The sequence below is a fragment of the Anopheles maculipalpis genome, chromosome 2RL (assembly GCF_943734695.1).
Source record: "Anopheles maculipalpis chromosome 2RL, idAnoMacuDA_375_x, whole genome shotgun sequence".
Taxonomy (NCBI): domain Eukaryota; kingdom Metazoa; phylum Arthropoda; class Insecta; order Diptera; family Culicidae; genus Anopheles; species Anopheles maculipalpis.
In genome coordinates this window covers 77,665,216-77,690,945 of record NC_064871.1, presented here as the reverse complement: position 1 = coordinate 77,690,945, position 25,730 = coordinate 77,665,216, and the positions used below count along the sequence as shown (strand labels likewise).

Here is a 25,730-nt window from a genome sequence, read left to right as displayed (position 1 = left end):
AAAAGCCAACGTCCTTTGAATGCGGCTGACCTGATAGATGGCTAAACCCTTCATGTTTTTTTTTTGTTTTTTTTTTGCTTTCTTTAAAGGGAACACACACTTTTAAAGTATTTTCCGGCCAAACGGCCGATAAAGCTTGACGCTTGGCGTTATCTGTTATCCCTACGGTTTCGTTTGTATTCCGATTATGTACTTTATCCGGCGTGGAACAGTTTAACCAGATGAACTTGATTGAGGTCAATGGGTTTTCGAGGAAGTTTCAATGCTTTCAATGCTTAAAGTAGTAAATGCGGTTTGGAATTCGTTCGCTTCAAAGAATGGTTTGAAGATATAATTTTTCCTATCTGTGTAATGTAATGGAGCGAGCTTACTTATTATTAAAGTGAATCACGCTTCGTTGGAAAGGGACATTAGTCCTGTGCTATGTAATAATAAATTGAGCAACTAAACAGTACCTTATGTTGCGTAATTAGTCAAATTTTACGAACTAATCGCAACGAGAAAAGCAGGATTACTTTAAGAAATTTCAATCACGCCTATGCAAGTAGAAATAGAAATAATTAAAGGCATCTTCTATGGCCTTTCAATGGTTTGTAGATCCTCATCCTTCTGACGGATTTAAAACATTTAACAAATGTTAAATAAACTTCTGTTCACTTTGATTATTTTGAACGATTTTTTAAATATTACTAGATAGAATCCAGATTGAGAGGGTTTTTTATGCTAAATAATTGAAATGCGTTTATTTATTTTTTTGTTGTTTGCATTCTTACCAATGCAACATTTGACCATACCACTGAAGAACGAAATTGTAGTAAAATTCACCGCCAATAGGCCCCATTCGAAATGCAGAAACCATCGACGGTTAAACATTGTGGTACCATCAACCACGGGCACCAGACACGCGTACATATTTATGTGGAAAACGTTCGTTTAATGTTGTAAAATGGGTGCTGCCTGGGTCTGTTACCCGGGAAAAAGCAAGCGTCGGTGAAGTGTTGTCGATTGTGTACGCTCGCTGAGCAGAAATGCAATAAAAAAAAAGAAAAACAACCCAAGTTTTGTGGAATGTTTGGGCGTGTGCGTGTTGATGGTTGGATGTTTTCCGAAAGCATTTAATTGTATTTAGGAGCAGCGAAATATTTTATTCATTGCAGAAATTCATTTGCAACGGCTCAGTCAAATGGAAGATCCATTTATTACATTTCGATGTTCGATGCGATGCGTGGTTGAAGCGCTCCATTTGGGAATGTTTTTTTTTTTTTTGTTTTGTTTGCCTAACAGTGGGTTCTTTTAAGAGGTTTTTCAATTCACAAATTCACAACAGCAAAAAGAAACTTGAGGTGAAAAATGTGTTGGTATTCATTCCATTAAAATTTGAGCACCTTTTCGAACATTTTTGATCGGTAAATTTTACTTGGCGTGGAGTGTTTTCATCAGCAAATGAAACAAACTTTATTTGATGTCTTTGCTAACAAAAACTGAACGAAAAACCTACGATTATTTTGACAAATATTTTCTGGTGAAAAAAACCTCTAATGTAACTCAATATCGAATAACTCTTATCGATCGTGTAATTTTTGTTGAAAGCTCTCATCTATCATTGTATTTGAGATATTTAATTAACCCATTGAAAACTTTCGAAATAAAATTTAATTCGGAAACCTATTAATTTGGCGTTCAATAACGTCTTTTGTTTTTGCTGTTTTTTTTCCAAACCTATAGCTCACGGACTGAAAGCTCCACCTTTCAAAATTTTTAAAGAGATTAAGCTAGCAGAAAAGACTTAGCTTTCACAAAATTAATTAAGCCAAAGACTAAAATCATTAGCCCCAACGGATAGATCATCTGCAAAGCGAGGACTTCAGAATCCTTTACATCAGCCAACCCGGGTTGGGAATGGCAACGTAGAGAACGTTCCCTGGCCGCACTGTACATGCTCTGCCGGTTCGTCACAAGCAAGCCCTGATTGAATTAAATGCGGTAATGTTGCCAATCTTCGTGCCATGTCGCTGATTTCCGGGCTAGATTTTTGGCATTTTAATGAATGGGCCTTTGTGGTAACTTAATTCAATGTACCTGCGAAAGGAAGCAAGGTAAGTGGAGCCGAAACTCCGGATAGCAGACACAAACACACACACACAAAAGACTCATCTTCCTTTCTGCGAGGATGAATGCGCCTGAACGCGCCCGAAAATGTCACTCGACTGGAAACCGGCCCGGCCCGGGGGCCAATAAATATACACAGCCAATTAAGATGGTTATGATTGAAGGCGATGGCGCTTTTATTGAATCCCCGCTTTGCATTATGGATAACATAATTTTAAAATTACGTACAAAATCGGTCCCTTTTTGTTGGGCGGGTTTTTCGGCCATTGTTTGAGAGTTTCCCGCGCCAGAGACGTTCGTTAGCTTGGCCATTTTTTTGCGACGGAGCTTTTCATCTTGCCGGTGAGCTTAATGAATGATACTTTGCTGATTTTAGTATGACTTGCTTCTATCGTTATTATGTCAGTTTGGTGTGTGGTGGTTTGTTGGAAATTTTGAGGCGAGTTATGCATGTTGAGATAAGAAAAATGCGTCAAAGATAATGTGAGATAACGCAAGATTTTGACAAACTTTTGTTAAAAAAAAAATTAAAAAAAAATTGAATAGAAATTTGGTTAAACGCACTTAAAATCATTAAATTTTTCAGAAATTTTCTATCTGATGAGTCTTTTCAAGCTAGTTGATTATTTGTTCCTAGAATATCACATATAGAAAGGAAATATAAAGGTTCATAGATAATAAAACATACTCTACATGGTTTAAAGCCCAAATGTATGCAATCTGCTCATCATTTTGACAATTTGATAATAAAATAAACTAAACTCAAACGTTTTCTAGGTCTGCCAGTCTTTTAAGGGCTTACGAGACTTACGTCGGAGGAACCGTCTCTACTTCTGGAATGCTCAACGTACAACTTTTTTGTTCCATTGTTTGTTTCATTAACTCATGTGTAAGATACTTCCATTTTTATCTATTTCCAAGATGATGGCTCTTTGCTGCATTGTCGCAGAATCGCAAATGTTATGCAAAGAAACCGCTGTGCATGTAAAACATCCCCTTTGAGGACATCAATCATAACAAACCAAAACCAAAGAAGGGCAACCTGCCGCAGTATGTAATTGCAGAACTCAACCCCAACAACTCTGCATTGTGCAGCTGCATTCATCTGTCCGGGTTGCTACCTTGTGCAGATACTGCATAACCGCAAGTGTAAGTTTACTGGCATACTGCACAGGTGAATATTTGAACCAATATAGAGAGAGCTCCAGCGTTTAAATGGTGAATGTATAATAATGTATAATAATTTCATAAAACTTAATGCATAGATTTTGAAGTTTTAATTCTAATTGCACAGTTTGAAATTGCAGGAACGAACTTCTTATACCCGCTTTACCACATTGTCTATCTAACAAACAATTCTTCGAAGAATTGCCACAGAATTCTCAGCATTGTTTCAACTGTACACAGTGAAGCATACAGTTTCTTGGCTTGCTTCCCGGATTTCTTGTCGCCAGTTCAAGTGCACTTTCATCTAAACTTTATATCGTATAGCTTCGGAAGATTGAACCAAGTGACATGGGTTTAAAAGTTCCCCCCATTGTTTTCCTGCCATAAAAGTTATCTGTCGAATAACTTTGAATATCTGGCAGACAGCAGTTCAATTTTTCCGGGAAAAGAGCATCGTACTTCTACGTTATCAATTCTTTCAGCTTGTGTGATTCAACAGTTACATTAATTACTATATGAAATAGCAAGATGATAGTGTTGAGCATGAGTACATTACTTTACATCATCATCAGCTTAGTTGGGGTTTTTAATTTAATTAATTGCTCTTGAATGTTATCTCTAGTTTTCCAATCAACTTTAATATGCTCTTTTGAACTTATGAAGATTTAAAAGCACCAGGAGGCTCACTGTATTGCTTCAGATATTCGAAAACAGCTAAAAACTTGTTAGTTTAAAAATATAAAGGTCTAAACAAAACTAGTTTTAGTCTTAAAAATAATGGTTCAATTAACGTAAATAATTTGACTAGCTTTACGTATTTCTAAAGCGATCTTGTGTTGAGAAGCTTATGTATAAAAAAAAACGCCAAAATTAGCTACTCAAATAGGAAAAGCATAACTATATCCGCATCAATTAATTCAATTCGCATTCCCGCCCACCAGCAAACCACACCGTTCGCTTTTTCAATCCACGATTCAAACAATACGAAAACTTAGAAGCTCTTTCCGGAAAATGCTTTCCAAAACTATCTCGCTTGCCATCGACAGGATGTAGAACAAGCGGTAACAATGCGTAAGGCAGTGTGTTTCGAGTTCGGTCAAAACTTCATCTTTTTCCATCTTCATCCAATCCAAGCGTACAGCCGGCACAATAGAACTCAATCAAGAAACAAATCGAATCGTTTTGCAAGCGGTGAAAATTTTCATCCCGTTCCCCCCGTACCTAATTCCGACGTTCCTCACCCGTTCGCCCGACGCCCAACCGAGCCCACTTGCCAATCAATGCCGATTGAATGCTGTAAAACTTGAACAAAACACGGCACGGGAGCAAGTGTCTGAAGGAAAACTTTGCACTTGCATTTTCCAAGGAATGGGATAAAATTTCACTCGACGAAACGAAAACCACGAACTTATCGTACCGCACCGGGTAGCCGAACTCTCCGCGCACAGATGTACGGGAGTGTTTGGAGCAGGCACAGGCAAAGCATATCTGAAGCAAGAACAGTTACTCAACGGGTGTGCTTTGAAAGCTTTCCATTCGGATGTCAGATTTATCTGATTTGTTTATTTGATTTAATATTGGCATCGTTCAGATTTTGGTTCTACAAGCGAAATAAAGCTTTGCTTTGAAAACACTCTTTAAATGGCACGAATTGCTTGGAAAAGTAGCAGTCTCTGGTTTATTTTCATTTTCAAAACAATTGATAATAAAAACATATCAGGTCCAGGAGTCATTATCTCAAAGGCACAAGAGACGCACATTAGTACCCGAGATAATGTAACATCAAAATGAAGTTTAATTGTTTTAACAGCCGTGGAAAGTTGGGCCATTCAAAGGCCCTAAGCGGAATGTAAAATGTAGTTCCCTTCCCGATCGAATCTGCTCCCCGCGGGGGTAGGCTGTACGTCAGTTTGGGAAGAGGTTGCTAGTCGTCAAATTTGCAACTGCTTATCAGCCAAAATTAAATTGCTCTGGGGAGTTAAACGTTCCAAACTCTTTCTAGTAAACAATAATATAAAAATTTGGAACCCGTTTTGACAAAGAGATTCAAATAGAGATGCTTAAGTCTTCAAGCTGTCGTTTGGTTACTTTTGTTGAAAATATTGCTTACTTCTCAATGTTTTAAAATGTACTCAATAAAAATATATAAATGAAAACTGATGAGCAGCCTCACCGCGTGTTGCATACATTTAGGCGAGATTCCTATCCTTATTGCTAGAAGCGTTGTTCTTCAGCAAAAAAATAAGACCTGTGTAGAAAGCTGTAGGCATAAAGAAATAGCTACATATTATGAGCTAATCTAATAAATCTCTATCACTATACCAATGCGAGCAATGTCTCTAAGACCTACGCGTGCTGTTATCACTGCTACCATTCTTTATGCTACAGCGTGTTACAAAGTCCCGTACGATCAACTGATAGGCTTAATTTTATTCGGTATCAAAAGCAAAGAAAGGACTCTAACATTTTTGCGCACTATGACAAGCAAGGTGTGTAAACAGTGCGCTGGTATCAGCAGCTTGACCACAAACAGTGGCCTAATACATGGCAAGGGTAATAATGCAGGTTACTATTGCGCTTTGAAGCTTTAAAGCCACACGCCGGGTGGAAGGGCTTAGAAACGTGCTGAAGCAGTAAGATAAGTCCCACACAAATTCGTCCATTTTTTGTGAACGTTTGCATTTATGATCCGAGTGCGTATATATTGTAACATCATCGGCCACACTACAAGCAGATTTAGGGGGGCCAACCAAACGCAGACAGACAGAGAGACAAAGACAGAGACGGGGACAGGAACGCACGAAAGAGATGGGAGACAGCGGTCCAGTGGCTACTAGATACGTGAGGAATGTACTGCCTCCCTTGTCCCGATGACAGATAACACCTTGTAAGCCAGTGGAGGGTGTGTTGTTTCAACTAACACATTGAGTGAGGTTATTTGTGGGTGAGTACTAGGTCCGTGTGAAGAGTTTCACTACACTACCATGAACTGTGTCGGTTGGTCGGAAGACAAGGGTTAATAACTATAACAGGCCAAGGAACAGCGTGTTTGTGTGTGTGTGTGTTTGAAATTTTATGTATTTGAATGTGAGGGTGAGTAACCGTGAAGGCCTAGTGATCGGTCTAAGTTAGCACACGTTTTGATGCCTACTAGTGTTTTTGATGAGCGTGTGGTGGACGTTAGGTTCACCTTTGACAGGTGACAGATGAGTGGTTGGGGGTTATTTTTCACACCTCACTAAGGGTTCTCCCTCATCATGAGCTTCTCACACGCACACACATACATTGGCAAATGCTACCACGCAGAAGAAGAAGAAAAAAATCATACACGCACACAAAAATACACGCGGTTTGCGGTGTAAAAACGAAATAGAAATTTTAAAATCGAGGATAATACTAAACACAAACAAAAGTCTTTCTTCTTCATTCCTATTGGCTGTGCTACTACTGATAAATTTTGACGATAATTTAGTTACCTAAAAATAAATCACAACAAACGTAACAAAACACAATGTCATTCTCTAAAACACCCTATTGAAATACGAGAAAAAAAAACCACACGCACTTTTCGAGACAAACACAAAAGCACACAAAACTAAGGCTAAAACCCAAACGGAAAACTAAGATAGAAGTTGTTAATTTAAAAACAAACAATAACCCAAATACTTACTAAAGGTTTTGGTATCAATTGCACTATTGTTCTTCCCTGTATGTGTGTGAAATGAAGAAAATTAGCGTATTGTTAAAAATTATGTGTATAATGTGTGCTTTGAATGGTATAGAGAAATACGTTCGGGAATGGAAAAATTTCGGTTGTGAAGAAAATTTGTCTCCTTAGTTCTGTTTGGTCGTTGTGTCGTGAAGCGTTCACAAAGGCTGTTGGCTGTCTACGTTACAGAACATTGGAAACACGAGGAGATGACAATTATGGTACGGTAGAAACCGAACGAGCAAACGAACCGGAGCGAAACGATTGCTTTACGAAACGAAAAGCAGCACTTTAAATGCGCTCCAAAACTGTGGCAGATCTGCAGAAAAGCTGTAACTGTAGCTGAGGTAGCGCAGCAAATGCATTGAGCTGTGTCGTTGCTTCTGACACTTCCCTTGCTATTCTTTGATGCAGCAATCAGCGAAGCCTGAAATCGGGCTTCCACCGGGGAATGGTAAATGGGAGGAACACAGCGACACACAACACCTCATGCACACCACTGAATGTGCCTTTTCGTTCGCAACACAATCGACGTAGCATTGAAGATGGTTGCCTTGACGAAAAATAATCATTCGCGAAAGTTTACGTGCCTGAACGGAGCGCACTGATAGTGAAAGATACGAGGCAGAACTGGCTCAAGACTATCCATTACATACGTGAATCATGGGTTTCTGACTCCTTTAGTGAAAGGTAATGTAAACATGGTAAATGTAAGTGAGCCAGCCTAGCTTCTGGCTGGTACGGCACAGAACAACAGTGGGACAAAAACAACAGCGGAACAAATCAAAACTTTTTATGACGTCAATGTTGTTTGCTGATACGGTGAAACAGTATTGATTTCAAGGACAAACCCGACGGACAATAGTTTTGGTAGGTATATGAAGAAAGATTGAAGGATAATAGAAGCACACAGAAGAAAATAAACAAGTTGATCGATATGAAAATAAAGATGAAAAATATTAGCCAAAAGATTGAAGGAAAAAAAAACAGTTAAGAAAAGATTCTAGAAGACAAGAAGACAATAAATAGAAAACTCGAAATTAAAAAAAAAATTAAAAAACAAAACCAATAAGTTTACAAGATTTAATCATTAACTCAAAAACAATATAATTGTGCTTTCCTTGGTGTAAAAAGAAATTAAAAAGAAAAATACATAAAAACGCAATCATAAAAGAACAAAACCGAAAACACTTCCAATAACAAACTCATGCAAAAGTTTAACGTCTAGCACAAAAGACAAACAGACAAGTAAAACGCTAAATTATACGATCACGGTACCCCAGTAAAATATAGAAGAGTAATACATGTACCGAAATGGAACGATATGAACAACTTTATAAACTCAACTCAAATGGAAGCACAGGAAAAGAAACCCCTTTATCAGCAGGAAAACAAATTCTGCCAATGGTTTGCAAAATACACGTACGTACGGGCACGAGCAGTGAGAGAGAACAAAAAATCCCAACCCGAAACAACAATCAGCACTGTACAGCGAAAGGAAGAAAAAAAAAGAGCGAAAACGGCGCGTCATTCGGTATCTGTAGCAATATAATGGTGGAAAACTGTCATCCTCGGTACGAAAGAGACGAAAGAGGCGGCACGGAGTCAACGTGGAAAAGGGGAAGGGTGGTCGCCGGGAAAGAAATGCAGCTTCGCAATGGTTTTGTTCTTGCAAGATGGGACGTTACGTTACGTGTTTCGGTGTGCGCGTGTGTATGTGTGTCTTGTGCATGTTTTTTTTTTATGAGTGAGTACTTGTGTTGAGCGAAAAGACTGCTAAGAAGAGGAACCGGAAAGAGGGAAAAATGGATAGAATATGAGTAGCTCAAACTGTCAAAGATAAAACTCGACATGGGATGAAATGGAACAAAACCAAACACACTCAAACAGCATAGTAGAAGAGTATTGTTTCCCTCCGAGCCCATGGTTTTCAGAAGCTTCATGGCTTATAAACTTGTAGGAATCAATTTCGGAAATAGCTTGCCGCGTAGCGCGGAAAACCATTTTGCCGCAAAAGGGTAATGACAGGTGCGGATTACGTGAACTGAATTTGGAAGGGAGATGTTATTGAATTTTAGCCCCAAAACCGTACACGATCATGGGAGGTTTTGAGGGCTTGGGAAACAATGGTGGGAAAATAATGACAGGATGGTTGAAAACACATGAAACAGTTATCATGAATAAGTGCGTGACGAAGTAAAAAACCGGAAAACGATTGACATTGTGGTGCGGGGAAGAGTTGTAAAAAAAAAGTAATACGGAAACGGTGAAGAAGAGAAATGGTATTTCGTATGGGATGGAATGAAGATAATAAACAACACACTACAACGACTCGTGACGAGAAAAGGAATTCAATTGCAATAATCGGCGGGATTGTTTGGATACTGATATAATTGTATGCAATGAACGACAACTTGTTGAAAATGACACAAAAAAACACGACAACAAATAGAGAAATGGAAAAAGAGAACGAGATAAAAAGAGAGAAAGAGAACGAGAAACAGAACAGAAACAAATAGACACATAGGACGTGCGGAAGGATCGTACCTGCTGCCTTCGACGGATCCGTTTCCGGGCGGCGAGAAATATTCGCCAGTAGAGGAACAGTATGACCAGCAGCGGCACGTAGAAGCTGGACGCGGTGGCAAATATCTGGTAGCCGATGTCCTGCGACACGATGCACTGCAGGTCCTGGTAGACACGCGTTTCCCACTCGGGATCTTTCCAGCCGAGCAGGGGCGCTATCGAGACCAGCACCGATAGCGTCCAGATGATGATGATCATGTAGCCTATCCGGCGGGCTGTACGCTGGTGGGCGTAGTCAATGTCCGTCACTGCCCAATATCTGCAAGTAGAGGGGGTTTGATCGGTTAATAAAGTATTCACGAAATAAGTGTTTTCTGATTATTAAAAAAAAAAAAACTAGAATGGTTGGTGTTTTAAAATCGAAATGAATAAACGAAGTAATTCACGGCCGCCCTAAAGTTTTTAGTCAAAGACGATATTGATCTTAAATAAGGAATTATTTGTACGTGATCTGTACCTTTACAATTGCGAATGATAAAGTCCTTCCTCCCAACAGCTATTCGAAGTCTAAAACAAAATTATCTGCTTCTTTGTCTAATGATCACTCTAAGCTGGGCAAGAACTCCTTTGACTTTTAGATTCACCAAGAGATATATAGGCATTCTTAAGTAGCATGAAACATTCGATTACAAGTTATGTAATGCTAGAATTCTGCGTTTGATACTTTGTCCTTCTGAATTATTTGGAAATCCAAACGGTTAAATTTCATGCTTTTTCAAGAAAGCTCCACAAAGTCGTCCTTCAAGAACTATGATTTTAGACAAATAAGAACTAGAAGGGTGGTCCAGTGTTATAGGCGACAGTGGCGTGTGTCTTCAAAGTACAGAACCGAGGTTTAAATCCCATCTGGATCATCAACCAGCAGTGATGAGGACTGACTATCCAACTACGTGGTATAGAGAAAAGATCTGGAAAAGAAGAACTGGAATAAGTGACGAACCAAGTGGTATGTGTTTGGAATTATTTCTTAACTTTTTTTGTAGGGATATCGATGACTATGTATAGGGATAACACGGCAGGACAGATTTATCCAGACAGTAGCACAAGAGCATTCCGTAAATAACCTTCTCCTTTTGTTGCTTCTTAGAACCAAAAAGGGTCCTTGCATGAAGATTGGCAAGGATAGCTGCTGGAATTTATTGTGTCCAACATCGGGTCGGTCCGGTGGCAAAAGTGACAGGACAGGACCATGTTCAGATCTCATCTGAACCTTTCCCCATAGGAGAGGAATGAACATATCTGAAGTCGTTATAAAGATGAATCCAGTGAGTCATTAGGTGACTAATGTGGCCTAGAAGCTAGAAATGTTAAGAAGAATATCGAGGACACTTAAGGGATAGATTATCCTTTGTCAACACCAAATTTGAAATATTGGCTGCAGTATTTCTTGACTCTTTAGTATTACTAACTGCTTCTTCTTATTGGCTTAAAGACCTCTAAGGTCATGACGGCAATCGAAATGGCTTTCTCTAGACTTGCCGATACTACGTAATTGGTTAGTCAGGCCTCACTACGGGGGGACGGTCCGGATGGGATTAGAACCTTGGTCCTGCCGTTTGAAAACCGGCGCCGCTGTCGCGTACACCACCGGGCCGCCTAACTATTTCTAACTATGAAATCATTTAAGAACAAGGAGACTGAGATTTGTGTTACATTTTAGCTAGTTTTTTGTTTTGATAATTGATCTCTCGCATCAGTTTTTCGCATCAGCGCAAGTCTGACCCGAGAATCAAGCTCCTTATGCACTGTTTCCCTATAGGAAAGACTATTAAGTTAGGCATGTCTCAATTAACAATTTCCTTTTGTTTGAAATAATTGCAGCTAACATTTCGAAGTGAATTTTCAACGTTCTGAGAAATGTCTTCTTCTGTGGGATGTTTGACGGTCGATTTACATTTTTTGTGAAACATAAAATACAACAAATAAACGCTTATCCACACAGCTAACCATACAATTGGCTGGTGATTTTATAAACTAAAAATCAAGAACAATAACAACACAACATCACTGTGCACTTGAACATGTATGAGACCTTATCTCAACGTATCTCTGGTAAACCACGGACATAAGGAATCAATCTTCAATGCAATCACGAGCCACAGTCCATGGAAGTTCACAACAAAGCCATACCAGAACCGATCATTTGTGAATGATTATTTTCAACATATCAATCGGGTTTTGCGGTGGTAGATTACACTGCTACTTTCGATCGTCTCCAACAGATGCTAGATTCTAGTTGGATTCGATAAACGCTTGTCTATCTAGGGCTACTCCCTACACGCTTCAACCACCAGTGAACCATTTTCGTGCAGTAGCATTTGTGTAAGTGTATGTGTGTGCCTGTGTCTACGATTGGGTAGGACCATCGTTGGTCGTTTCTTCGTTTTTCACTGCCCGCACGATACATGTATGCGCCGATTTGCATATAAATTGAATGCAGAGTACGATATTTTACATATGTTTGCTGCGACAGCAAAGCGACGCTGCAAATAAGAGCAGCCGAAAGAGCACTGCCAGCGACTAATGCCCTGGAAAGGGGATTCAAAAGTGGCGACTTTTGTGCTACTTGACTCACTTGGTTATCCGGTGGGTTTGCACGGGTTTTATTTGCAAGAATGGACACGATTTAAGGCTTTGTGCAATGGTGCCTTTCGAGTGCTGTGCTCCGGGTTAAGTGTGGTAGTTTATTTTCAAGAGTCTTAAATGTATGGCTTCGTATGGCGGTGGCTAGCGAAAGTGGTCTAGACGTAAAAGTAATGTTTCTGCCTCCAGTGAAGCGAATAAATTGCGAATAAAGCTGGCTGGGGAAAAATGGGGTTTAAAATTACAAAATGATGCATAATAAGCTATGCTAGAAATGCTTTAATTATGATTTTTGCCAAAGAAATTTGAAATATGTTATGAATGAAATAATTTAGCCACTAAAAATCAATTTTAACAGCGTTTGCCTTCCTTAAGGGATGTTTTGAGTTTTGCCTACATTTAGGCGCAATTAATAAATCCTCATTTAAACCGTATTGTTAACATAACCTTACCAGCCCACCCGTTCAGGCATTTTACCCCAATCACACACTCCAGGCACACCATACCGTGTAAACGGCAACACATAAATATTTATTTGATAAATTATTTCGCGATTACGCCGGATAAATTTGCACCACTCTCTCAGTTAGCATACAAACACGCACTCGCACCGTCGCCATACACCAAACCCACGCTAAGGACCTCCTGCTGGTGCAGTGCGACATTCCTTCGCCTCGGGTTGTTATGCGAATGCACTTCGCCCGGCAAGTGTTGTGCGGGTGCGAAAAACGCACCCTCTTGCGGCATGGAAAATGTTAAACTCGCTGCATAATCTATTGCACGTGATTGTGGTGCAGGATGGGAAAGCAATGCACAGCATTGAGACGGTATCGCAAATTTGCAGTTTCTTATTTCGCGACAGTACGGTTGCATACGCGATGGTGGGTGCTTTTGCCAAGCAAATGTTAGCCATACACTTACGCTGGATGAAGTTTACGGTTGGTTGACGTCGTTACGTGGGTATTCTGCACGATCGCTTGCATGCTTGTGCAACTCGTTCGCGAATCGTTTCCAAACGCTAACATCACATTAGGAATTGTTGTGTAAAAAGCAACAATTTTCATAGCTGTTCATGTGGGTAATTTTTACAATCAAATATTCAAACCATGTTCACTATCATAAAGATGTGTTTTGTGGGGAAGATTGCCTGCATTCAGGCTTATAAAAAAATCCTGCAAACCGAGCACTGCGTCAATATTTTCACCTGTGGTTTTGTCCCAGCTGGTAACCCCGTACACGGTACATTAGCATAAACTGTTTAGTAAGTGCAGCAGTGTGTAAAACTCTTGTGGTTTTCACCACTGACTAAAGCCACAACTCTGCACTGTTCATTGTTTTCTTATACGCTTTACACCTTCTCTATCGGCAGCTCCCTAGCAGATTGTGCTTGTTACATTACCAGCGACCAGCGCAAGGTGCAGCACACGGCAGGACACCGGTGACAATTCTCCAGGTGGCCACTCCCACCACTTCTGCAACTACTTTTACTCTTTTACTCTAGTGCTGCTATGAAGCTGTCAGTAAAACACATTAAGATGACAGTATTCACGTGTATGTGTGCCTTGGTAGAGCGATTTCCTGTGCGCAATCAGAACCGGGTCGACATTTCCATAATTTCAACACCTTTAGCAAAAGGTTACCCGTTCTGCTGGTCTGTCTCTCGTTTTTGCCAATGACAAGTGGTTTGAAATGGGAGTTGCATGCAGTGCATGCCAATGGACTGGTAACTTCACCGTACCAGTAGTGAAACAATTTCCATCTCAATCTATTTGATTGGAACCATCGGATGGGTAGAGCAATGGTGAGCAAATCCAATTGAAGACATCTTTGTGTGTATGTGTCCATGTAGCTGTACATTTATCTAGGATTAAAGGGTGGAAGCTGATACGTACACTTTCAGTATTAAAATAATCGAGCGCATCGGAAATGGAAGTAAAATCACCTGATGTGGGCGTCAAGATACAAACAATTGTTCTCAAGATTATGATGAATTTACTCGGTTGTTCCCATTTTTTACCCAGTGTGAAGTGAAAACAATTGAAATGTTGAATTGATGTGGGAAAATTCGTTTTGTTTTACATAAGACATTTGGATGTATGCTTTTGGTTGTACGAAGCATGCTCGGTTGATGAAGGATAAATCTTTCAGCCAAAATGTACAAGACCAGAGTGATTTGTTCTTACAAAAATTCAAGAATTTGTGAAAGAATTGTGATCAATTGTAGAAAGACAATCTATGAAACCTGACCATGAGGTATCTCGCAGAAACAAATCATCTGATACACTTGTCTTGCAATATTGCAGTCGTAATAGAACATTGTTAGCTAAATGTGATCGTTTTATTGCAGATAAATGCCAGATTCTTGATGTTCTTCGATGCTGCTGTTTTGTTTCGAAAGACGGGTGTGACATTTGCTATGCATCGCCGTCTCTATTACACAGATAAATTCAAATCCTTGTTAAATACAGTGCCCATTATCCATTAAAATACTTCAACTGTTGACTACCCAAGGGAAGGTTTTATTCATATTTTATCTATGTTCTCTGAGAACAAATTCTATAATTTTTCGCCAAACTACAGGGTATTGCGAGGTTTATAGACGCTTTCCCATGTATTTTTGCTTACGTCCCGAGGTTTTTTGTCGGGTGCCCGAATATGTTTGCTCCCAATATACGGCTCGTCCCAATATATTTCCCAATATTTATTTCGTATTGGTATGCTAGGTTGTAGAGGGGATTTCTTGAATACAAGTTTATGTGCACTCTGAAGCACTCTGTTTTAGCAAACAAATTAACCAGGCTGTATAAATAAATCATTTTCACATACTATTACTTAAGGTGCTGGTTTTTTTAAGATGGCTATGCCCTTTAAAGATGGCTTTAAAGATGGCTATACCCCGATTAAACGAAACATGAGCGGGTTATCTATCCATTTTCTCAAAAAAGAGGGTTTTTCGATAAAAACACGGCGAATGAGGGTGGTTGAATCAGGTTGGGTTAATATGCGCGAACCAAAGACGCACAAAACGGTATACAGCACGCCTTGATCGGGTCGAAACTGAACGTGTTATGGCCGATTTTCCACGGGGATGCAGGTTTTTTCCTCCATAACTGAGTGAGGGGATGGAGAGATTTGGTTGGGTTGTTCTACAAAAAGGTGGATGGACCATAGACGCATCCAACGATAGGTCATTCATCCTGATCGGACCAAAACTGAGCGCGTTTCCAGCGATTTTCCACGGGAATGTTGGGTTTTTCCTCAATAACTGGGTGAGGGGGTAGAGGGATGGGGTTGAGGTATTCTACAAAAAGGTGAACGAAACATAGACGCATCGAATGGTAAGTCATTCATCCCGATCGGACGCGGAATGACCGAGATATCGCCGACTTTCCACGGGAATGTTTTGGTTTTTCCTAAATAACTGGGTGAGAGGGTGGATGGATCGGGTTGAGGTGTTCTACAAAAAGGTGGAAGAGCCACAGACGCATCGAATGGTAGGTCATTCATCCCGATCGGACGAGGAATGACCGAGATATCGCCGATTTTCCACAGGAATGTTTTGGTTTTTCCTCAATAACTGTGTGAGGGGGTGGAGAGATCGGGTTGCGGTGTTCTACAAAAAAGTGGACGAACCATAGACGCATCCAACGGTAGGTCATTCATCCCGATCGGAAGAGGAATGACCGAGATATCGCCGATTTTCCACGGGAATGCAGGGTTTTTCGTCAAAAACTGGGTGATGGAGTGGAAAGATCGGGTTGAGGTGTTCTACAAAAAGATGTGCGGCTCAAAGACCCTTCTAACGATATGCGAAACGTCCCGATCAGACCAGGAATGACCGAGTTATCGTCGGTTTTCCACGGGAATGCTGCTGGTGGAATTTCCCGGGGGTTACTGGCAAATCCCCCTTAGTCCCCTTCTATAATAAAAATCACGTTTTGGAGGTCTTTTTGAAAGATATTTCAAGAAAGAAACAACAATGAGGATAAAAACTTAAAATTGAAATGCGCCCTTAAAATGTGCCGGAAAAAATTTGTCATCTCGGAAAGAAAATTATTTTCTGGCCACTTTTAAAACTTCCATTTGCTACCTCCTCGGATTCATGCTCTCCTGTTACTCCTGGTCGAATTTTGCCGCATAAAAATTTCCGGATTTTTGTCACAAAAATCCGACCAGGAGTAACAGGAGAGCATGAATTCCAAAAGGTAGCTCGGGTCGGCCAAAAATTTCAAAAATCATTTTTAAAATCCAAAGTCAGTTTTAAATTTGGGTTGGAAATTTTAAGTCTGAAATTCAACTAAAAATTTTGCCTCGCTATTTTAAAAGTGGTTTTGGATTTTAAGATCGAATTTGGAAGTTTTCAACCGATCCGAGCTACCTCCTCGATTTCATGCTCTCCTGTTACTACCAGCCGCTCCTGGTCGGAAAATTGGTTCAAAATCGCCGATATCGTCCTTGTACCGCGCCACTGCCCCCACCCCGATCACTCTACATCCCCCCTCCATCACAGTAATTGCCATGGAAAATTGGCGATAACTTGGCCATTCCTGGTCCGATCGGGATGAATGACCTACCGTTGGATGCGTCTATGGTCCGTCCACCTTTTTGTAGAACACCTCAACCCAATCCCTCCACCCCCTCGCCCAGTTATTGAGGAAAAACCATGCATTCCCGTGGAAAATCGACGATAACTCGGTCATTTCTGGTCCAATCGGGATGAATGACCTACCGTTGGAGGCGTATGTGGTCCATCCACCTTTTTGTATAACACCTCAATCCGAACCCTCCACCCCCTCACCCAGTTATTGAGGAAAAACCCAACATTCCCGTGAAAAATCGGCGATAACTCACTCAGTTTTGATCCGCTCAAGGCGTGCTGTATACCGTTGTGTGCGTTTTTGGGCCGGCCATCCTAATGTGGAACATCTGTAATCGATAGCTCTGCCTGAATTTGCATGCAGTTTCTTTTTTTATTAAGATTCTGCTCAACGATCTTTAGAATAGGAAGTGTGTGGGAAATTAGTTATAAATCCGATTACATGGCTTCACATGGGTTGCATGGACCGGAAACTTATCGAATATAAAATCAATGTGTTGGAGAAAGGAAAGTCAAATCTGCCACTGGGAGGCTTTGGCCCTTAAAATCGCGTAACAGATGAAGAAAATCTAAATGTTAAATAAATGTATTAAACGTTTCGATTGCTGACCAGATGAGTCAAATGGACCGCTTGCAACTGCACTAACTTAGTACAAAAACTGTATACCATTGTAAAATCTATAAGTAAAAAAAAACAATGTACAGTTTGTTTTTGTTTGACTATACTTTGGAAGATGGTTTCCCATATCAAAAACAAGTTCCCCAATGAATATTTTCATTGAATGTTGGTATTTTCATTACTACAACCGGGTGTTGCAGCAACGGAAAGTCTCATTGTATTCTCCCAATGAAACACTTTTGTCAGCCATCATTAAGCCATACGAAAAGCGGGAAAGCTGTCGTCCCATAACACGGTAATGTTTTTCCTTGCCATTACTAGAAGATTAAAACCCGCCAGAACGCTGACGTTCAAGGTGAAAGGAATAATAAAAAAAAACACTCTACTTCCCTACCAACCGACGGTAGCTTGCAGTGTTTTCTCAACCGTTTTCTGCTTTCCCGGCAATTAAATTATATTCGCCACGTGTTACGAGAGCGCCATTTTTCTCTCTTTAGAAAATGATTAATTGTATTCGTCGCTGACGGACATAACGATGTTGGGTGCTGCTGGTGCAGCTTTTAAGCAAGCTGTACCGTCGTGCTGCGCCCTTTCTTTACCTTCGTGCGGGTCCTTTTTTGTCACATGGTAAATAGAAAACGGGTAAAAAGCTTTTCGTTGATGATGGGTGTGAACTAGTTTTCCTTCGCCGGACGTAACAGGCATATGGGCAAATATCTACCGCTAATGGGGTTTTCTCAAACTGGTGTTAGGAAGCGATGTATATTTTTTTTGTTCTCTCAACCCATATAAAGCTAAACGGGACGCATTGCAATTCTGGCCAGACAAGCAACGGGATCAGCTTCTTGCTGCAGTGTTAAAGAAAAGTGTCACTGCAGTAGAGAAATTTCTGTGCTTTTAGTTTAAAAGCCTTTCAACGCTTGTTACATATCAAACGAGGCAAGATTGGTGTATTGAGTAGGTCAAGCTTCTTAGGACGAAAAGGTAAAAGAAAATAGAAGCTATAAAGCCCATGCTGTCAAGAAGATATTAAATAGGACGACACAACCATACGACACAAGTTGTCAAGAATGTTTCCGTATCTAATTTATGTTCACATTTTCAAAAACTCTGTCCATTTGAAAATGCATCCTCCGCATTGATCCGCTTCCTTTTCATCCAAAGATGCTTACATCTGTTTGCATAGTCTAGAAATAACTTTCAACTTGTGTTCCCTAAAGAATATCTTAAACTTGAGTCCGGTTGAGAAACGTGTGCCAGTCCCAACTGGTGCATGTAGTATATCCTCGCTCTCTCTCCCTCTCTCTCTCGCTGTCTTTCTGGGTGAGAAACATTCTTTTGTTGTGTTTTCCTTCCTGAGGCCTGGTTCGGCATGCTTTCTCAACCAGTCAGCCCATCACGCCACTGAATTTGGAATGAAATTAGGCCTTAAAACTTTTGCTCCACAAGCCAAGACGCTCAGCAAGCCGCCCGGTACGATCTTTAGGCAAAAGATTGCTGCCAGCGCAGCCAGCTCGTGCGAAGTTATGCAAAAGTTATTCGAACGCCACCGACAAAAGTCAGCTGCTATCAGTTGTTTTTAATGAAAACGGTCAGGATGAAGTTTTGTGGCCTGGCGTCATAGGTAACGGTGCGGCGAACGCTCACTCGAACGACACGAGGACAACCAACGGCAAGGAGGACAAACCACTAGTGCGAGCCACCAGTGCTTTGCATCGTTCGAGAAACCCGATGCGCTGGGTGGCTGAAGTTAATCAGATTAGATGGTAAAGTTTCAACGAGGAATTTTCTTCCTTTTGCAAATATGTGCAACGGTGCGTACGTACGTATGTATGTGATGCGATGTGAGCTTTGGTAGCCAGTCAGCTACGGACTGTACGCACAAATTGTGCATTTAGCACATGTTGTTTCAATAGCAGTACAGAAAATTAGTACGTTTTTTTTGGGAAAGGTTTTTTCCTCCATCAGATGAGAGTATTTTTTTCTAATTACTCTGGACACACAAACCAACAGTAAAAGGAATAAGTTAGGAATAACTTACTTACGAATGCACCGAAATAAGCAATGAGAAACGCCTAAAGTTAGGCTATGAGATGTTCATACATTAGTAGACGCACTACGGTTCAGGAGGAAACGTTAAATTAGGTGAATCTGGATGGAAAATATAAGCTGGGGCTACCCGGTGGTAGAGGCGACATCGGCGCCGATCTTCATACGGCAGAACCGGGGTTCAAATCCCATCCGGACCGTCCCTCCCTAGTGAGGACTGACTATCCAACTAAGTGGCATAGGGAAGAGGCTAGTAAGCCATTTCGATGGCCAGCGTTACCTTAGAGGTCGTTAAGCCAAGAAGAAGAAATGGAATATTCTCCAGGTTTTACTTTGATAGTTCAATTTTGAATGCATATCGTTGTAAGCTTAGAACCGGTTTGACATTCTTAAGTAAAATCATTATTAAAATTCAATAACTCTCTCACCCTTTGTCCTGTGAAGTGTCAAATCATTTCGTTTACTCGTTCCCGCACTCCTTTCCTCTATCCTTATGTGCTTGATCAGGTCCTAGTCAACCGGGTTTCGCTGGTCAAGGACTTAGGCGTATGGCTCGATAGTGGCCTTACCCTAACGTCCCACATCGACTCTATGGTTGCTAGAGCCTGGAAAACACTGGGTATCCTGAAGCGTATTGCTCGTGACTTCTCTAATCTTCTGTGTTTGAAAACGCTGTACTGTTCGCTGGTCAGGTCATTGCTGGAGTGTTGCTCAGTAATCTGGTCACCAACGGCTCGGATCTATATGGATCGAATCGAGCGGGTGCAGAGGTCTTTTACCAGGTTTGTGGTTCGCAAATTCCTTGGAAGATCCACCTCCACCCTGCCCGGTTACGAGTCAAGGTGTCAGTTGCTGAGTCTTGACTCTCTCGAAGATCGTCGATCACGTTCCCAAACTCTTTTTGTCGCTTCCCTCTTGTTGAACTGTATAGATGCTCCTTCTCTTCTTGGTTCCATCCCGTTCTATGTCCCTAACCGTTCCCTTCGTATTCGTCCCCCTTTGATTATCCCTAGGCGCCGTACGTCTGCCGGTCGCAACGATCCTTTTTTGAGGGCACTGCGTTCGTTTAACTCCTCGTCTCTTGTGTTCGATTTCCATCTCTCCCTTCCATCCTTACGCTCCAGTATGCGATCTTCCCTTTAGCACTTAACTCCCTCCCCATTTCTCTAAGTTTAGAGTTAAATAATTTTAAGTAGAGTGTAAGAGTGTAGTGTAGCCTATAGGCAGACAACACGTTAATAATTAATAATAATAATAATAATAATAAACTGATTAATGTTTTAATTATTTATTTTCTACTTTTTTATATAAAAAAGGCTTTTTGTTTTGTCTGATATTTGCCTGATATATTAATATTCGCGTAAAACATGTATCCATTTTTATTTTTTGTTAAGCAAAACTAAAATTAAGTCAACATGGCCCCGTTGAGAAAACAGACTAGCACAAAAAATTGTTTTTTCAAGAATTTATTAAGTAAAAAACTTAGAAGGCAACTACGAAAATATTTTATATTTATTTCTTATTGACGATAATTCATTACGACGGCTCATTGCCGTCTGGTTTACGCCACTTATGTCGGCTCACTACAGTTTTTTTTTTCAAAGCATTTCCCCTTGGGTTTGCATTATCTCTGATGATGCTAGGGATAAAATACGATATTGAATTTAGCAATTTTGATTTTAGATTTTGTAATTAAAACCCTCACCTAATCGGTCTTCGACGAATTTTCAAATCGTCCCAGCTTATAAGAAACTACCGTAAATTTGAAACAATCTAATCTATCCATCAATGTTACGATTAAATAATCTATTTTTCATAAACAATGTTAATAAAAGAAAAATCTAAACTTCAATTTCCACAATACAGCTATTCTACATAAATAAAAAAAGCTTCAATTTAATTTCAAATTTCATTCCGTTTTATTCTCAGTGTTCCCTTTCCAACAGTCTTTCATTGTATGTTGAAAAAGTCCCTTTTATTTTACTTGATACAGAAAATCTCTTTGAAATGCTCCATAAGACTTTTCTCTTGTGCAACACTTTCAGTTTACCGATGATAGTTTAACATGAGAGTATTGTATCGTTGAGGTTGTCAAAGGAAGTGGAATTTCCATATTAATTTACCCTTCTCCCACACAGGCCTTGTTATCAATATGCATAAATGGTAGCTTATGCATTCATTGCCATGCAGGTGCAGTGATGAAGTTCAAAGCAGCGGCATTATGAATGTATTTTCCCTTAGGCAGTCCTTCAGCTTATAAAATCTCGCCTATCACAAGAAGAAAGCTGTACAACTCTTGTAGCAAAATCAGCAATGTAGCTTGAACTTCATGTTAGTTTTTTTTTTTTGAGAAAAATTAACCTAAGTCATTCAACTCTAACCATGCACCGTGTAAGACACAACTTTGACCATCCCTTAAAGGCAAGCATAAGAAAGAGATCCACCCCCGTTACGAACATCCCACAGCTCACTGAACTTAACCTATAACCGTGCCAAAGGTAAGCATATCATAGTCTTCTCATACACCTACGGTCCATGATGGATTGGATCTGTTAGCTTCGGCAACTTTACCGTGCCGGGTTCATTTTCCAGAGCACTTTTGCAAAACGTCCCGTCACAGGCAGAACTCGACTGCCGACTGCCTTGGTAAAAGGTAACAGAAACAACACAAAGAAAAAGGGAAAAAACTTTCTCTTGGCAAAAGCAGGCTTGATCCTGCATATGTTAGCAAAAATCATTCTACCTTCATGTCAATCTTCGATCCCTCCAGGGTAGCAAAGGCCTTTTTGCAAGCGCCCGTGTTTTCTTTCGTCATCGAAAAGAAGGAGCAAACAAAAAAAAAAAAAGAATGGCAAAATTAAAGATGATCTAGTGCAAAGATTTCATCTTTTCGAGTGGTTGGCGCCCGTTTGCTTTTGTCCCGGTGGGATTCTTACTTTGCCGGTGCAAAGTTGTTTGGGTTTTGAGAAAATAAACAAAATGGCTGACAAACGCCGGCAGGGAAAATTGGAGAATTGTGGGGAAATCTGCCGGAAATCGGTATTACGAATTTTCTTCATTTCGCGAAGATTCGGACGAGTTGAATTGAATCGATTTTCTCTTGTTGTTTGTGTCTCGTGCCAAAGGAAAGCCATTGTCGATAGGCTTTTCGGAGTAGCTTGAAGATATTGCGATAAAATGTTGTTGGAATCAATCTGGGCTCCACCCTCGCGGGATAGTGAGGTAAAGAAAGCATCGTACATGTAAGAATCTCGGAAAGGAGTCCTAAGGCATTCGGGCGCAGTTTTGCTACCGATACACGGACCGAAAAGCTTTCCGTAAAATTAATACACAACACTGTTGGTGTTGTGCGCGTATGTTCCCTCTTACTCGGTCCCACTAATACCCGTACTCGTATCTTCCCAGCTTATGTTGTGCCCAGCAAGATGTTCAAAGATGCTTACCACAGGTAATCGATAGACACTTTGCCTCACACAGCAGCACACCCGGGTGACGTTGGGCAGATACACTTCGATCGAATTACGGCGAAAAGCACTTACCGGTCCAGCGCGATGGCTACCAGATGAAGGATGGAAGCGGTGCAGCACAGTACATCGCTCGACGTCCACATGTCGCACAGGTCGGCTCCGAGTCGCCACTCCTTCGACACCTCGTACACGGCACCGAGCGGCATCACCAGACAGGCAACAAGTAGATCCGCCACGGCCAACGACAGTATCAGATGGTTCGCTACACTTTGCAGATTGCGTTCCAGCAAGATGGCCGCTATAACGAAAACATTTCCTGCAAAAAAAAAACACACACACACAAAAACAAAACAAAAGTGTAAAAGATGGCAAGATACGAGTGATGCAAAATGAATTGTTGACGGATGGGAATAAGCAAGCGACGAACCCGACCCTAACCTCGCTTCGCAAGTGATTTGATTGATTGATGCTACTGATGTAATCGGGCCGGGCTGAGTTTATGATTATTTTATGAGCCCAATGAGTGGAGTCATTTATATTTTTTTACTTTTCATACCCTCACAAACCCTCAAGAATGAAACAAAAAAAAATTACCCTACTTTTTGGGCGAACGTATGCTACTTCTGGTGTAATAAAAAAAAACGCGTTTGCTGAAATACCACACCGTCAATCATTCAACCGCTTGGTTCGTGGTGGTAGCGATGGTTTTCACTGAACAAAGCCACCTCTCGATGTGGTCGTATTGTGCAATTTATTTTAAAAGATGTTAAGCTAATGGGGCTCACAGTTTTGGTGGAACGCGGGCTTATTGCTGGGTTGAGGGGCTTTTTTTTAAATGACCATTTGGTAGATGGAGCTCACGAAGGGAACGGGTTTTGCCTGTGTGTGTTTTTTGCGGTAATAACGTAATAAAGTAATTTATATTTTAATGGAACCTTTGATATGGCTGACATGATGAGTCGTTTAATTCGTAATGGGAATGTGATTTGGGTTACGTTGAAGGGCTTTTGATTGAAATGCGTTGGAACATAATTATTTTTTTCATCTGGTACATGCTATTTGTCTAAACTTTTACGATACTTAGAACGAATCAAACGACATCTGACAGATAAGAAAAACGTAAAGGATATGGTTAAATATTCAAAAGGAAGGATTTTTTTATTCATCGAATTGAGAGATTTTTTGATGAACTCTACCACCTATGAAGTCACCTATACAATCGACTAATAAAGTCATGCCGGCCATCGTATATACAAGATATTTAAATACAATATTAACGATGATACATGAACAGGAATCTATCGTTTACATGTCTTTCAAATCAAAAATTCAAAATCAAATTAAACAGTGACTAACATTCTTCCTTAGTTGTTGTGTAAAAACAATAAATATTTTTTCGATTTTTTTTTGTGAAAATATAAAATAAATTAGAGCACTTCATTTAGAATTGATTATGACGGTCCAGTGCCGTATTGTGAAATAAGAGCACTGTATGGTTAAATAAATTCTTGTAAGTTCTTATTTTTTCGATCAAACCTGCAATAACATCGAAACAAAGCGAAACAAAGCGTCAAAGAAGCGTTACGTTGTTATGTTTTGTTTCGGTCTGTTTTGGTTGTGTGCGGCACCGGTTTAAAAATAATTTATCCAAACTAAAATAAACAGGCCGGCACTGGACCGTAATAATCAATTATAAATAAATAAATAAATAAACAAATAAAATGAACAGGCATTAAATTGAAAAACCAATGGACAGTGAAGAAAACAGACTTCTATTTGCCATTAGAACTGGACAAAAAACACTGCTTTTAAAGATTTTTAACGATTCTTGAAGCTATTTGAGTTAATCACGAAACACCATTGGCAAAAGATGAAGAATGATTAAATGTATTATTCGATTAATTGCCTCGTGTAATGTCCTTTGGATGAGACTTTGGAGCATAAATTCGCCTCATGTCCTGTGGTCGCTCCGGCATGGATGCAGCAGGCAATAAAAACCGTAATTCCCAATGTGATACTTAGCTTCAACGATTTGCATGTTCCTATTCTAGACGGAATAAGACTAGCGCATAGAACAATCGTTTTAAAGATTTTTGCAAATTATATCATCCACGTCGCTGGAAACAACGATGCTGTGGTTGATGTAAATATACTGAATTGTTATTTCTAAAAACGTTTTTTTCTGTGATATTTATAACACACAAACACACGAAATAAACGTTTAAAAAATATATCGATTAATTGCTTGTGTATCTGTAGGTGCATACATTTAGGCGTTAAAATTGTTGCTAGTTAATTTTTCATTTGTTTCAATTTTAAAACATTAATCAAACAAGTATTGCTCTTGAATCATACCATTACACATTTCTATAAATCGATAGAATTTTTGTTAACCAAAGGAAATAAATTCATCTGTAAATTAATACGTTATTTTACACCGCCTTAATCACGCGATGATAAATTTTCAAACCTCGCATTAACATTTACTTTCCCCCGTCTTTGTCGACGTTTCGGTGGTACATTTGCAGCATTTTATTTTATAATTCAACATAATGAACATAGCAATTCCACAATTACCTAGAATTACCGGCCGGCTACGTTTATACAATCATCAAGCGAAGCGCCCAACATTTCCTCATTTTCATGGCTTCTTCTATTGATCGAACGCACCGTCACCTCGCAGCGCACACCACTTGCCGAGTGTACCGTAAACACCGTAGACATTTTAAGCCATAATTAAGACTACTTTAAATTCCAAGTATTCACCATCAGCACCGCCATTGCTGTGATTTTTTCCCCAGCCCCCCGAAAGCACCGTAGCACCGTTGGGCACGTTTTCAGGTC

The 25,730-nt window shown here is 40.1% G+C and overlaps 3 protein-coding genes across 8 annotated transcripts in view; 2 read left to right on the top strand and 1 right to left on the bottom strand.

Moving 5' to 3' along the window:
* Nucleotides 1–25,730, top strand: part of LOC126568292 (uncharacterized) — a 308,783-nt gene that overhangs the window by 72,759 nt on the left and 210,294 nt on the right. The gene's annotated exons all lie outside the window — the stretch shown is intronic.
* The window catches only part of LOC126567823 (solute carrier family 12 member 4), a 486,521-nt gene that overhangs the window by 403,697 nt on the left and 57,094 nt on the right, over nucleotides 1–25,730 (top strand). The gene's annotated exons all lie outside the window — the stretch shown is intronic.
* Nucleotides 1–25,730, bottom strand: part of LOC126567961 (5-hydroxytryptamine receptor-like) — a 54,375-nt gene that overhangs the window by 3,394 nt on the left and 25,251 nt on the right. For 2 of the 3 annotated variants that reach the window (XM_050224344.1, XM_050224345.1), the window contains exons 2-3: nucleotides 22,959–23,202; nucleotides 9,533–9,830 (exon numbers count right to left, since the gene is read on the bottom strand). In XM_050224344.1, coding sequence (XP_050080301.1) covers nucleotides 9,533–9,830; nucleotides 22,959–23,202 — 542 coding nt within the window. Of the gene's footprint in view, nucleotides 1–6,946; nucleotides 6,983–9,532; nucleotides 9,831–22,958; nucleotides 23,203–25,730 lie in introns of all 3 variants that reach the window. The other variant, XM_050224343.1, reaches the window with a different exon arrangement.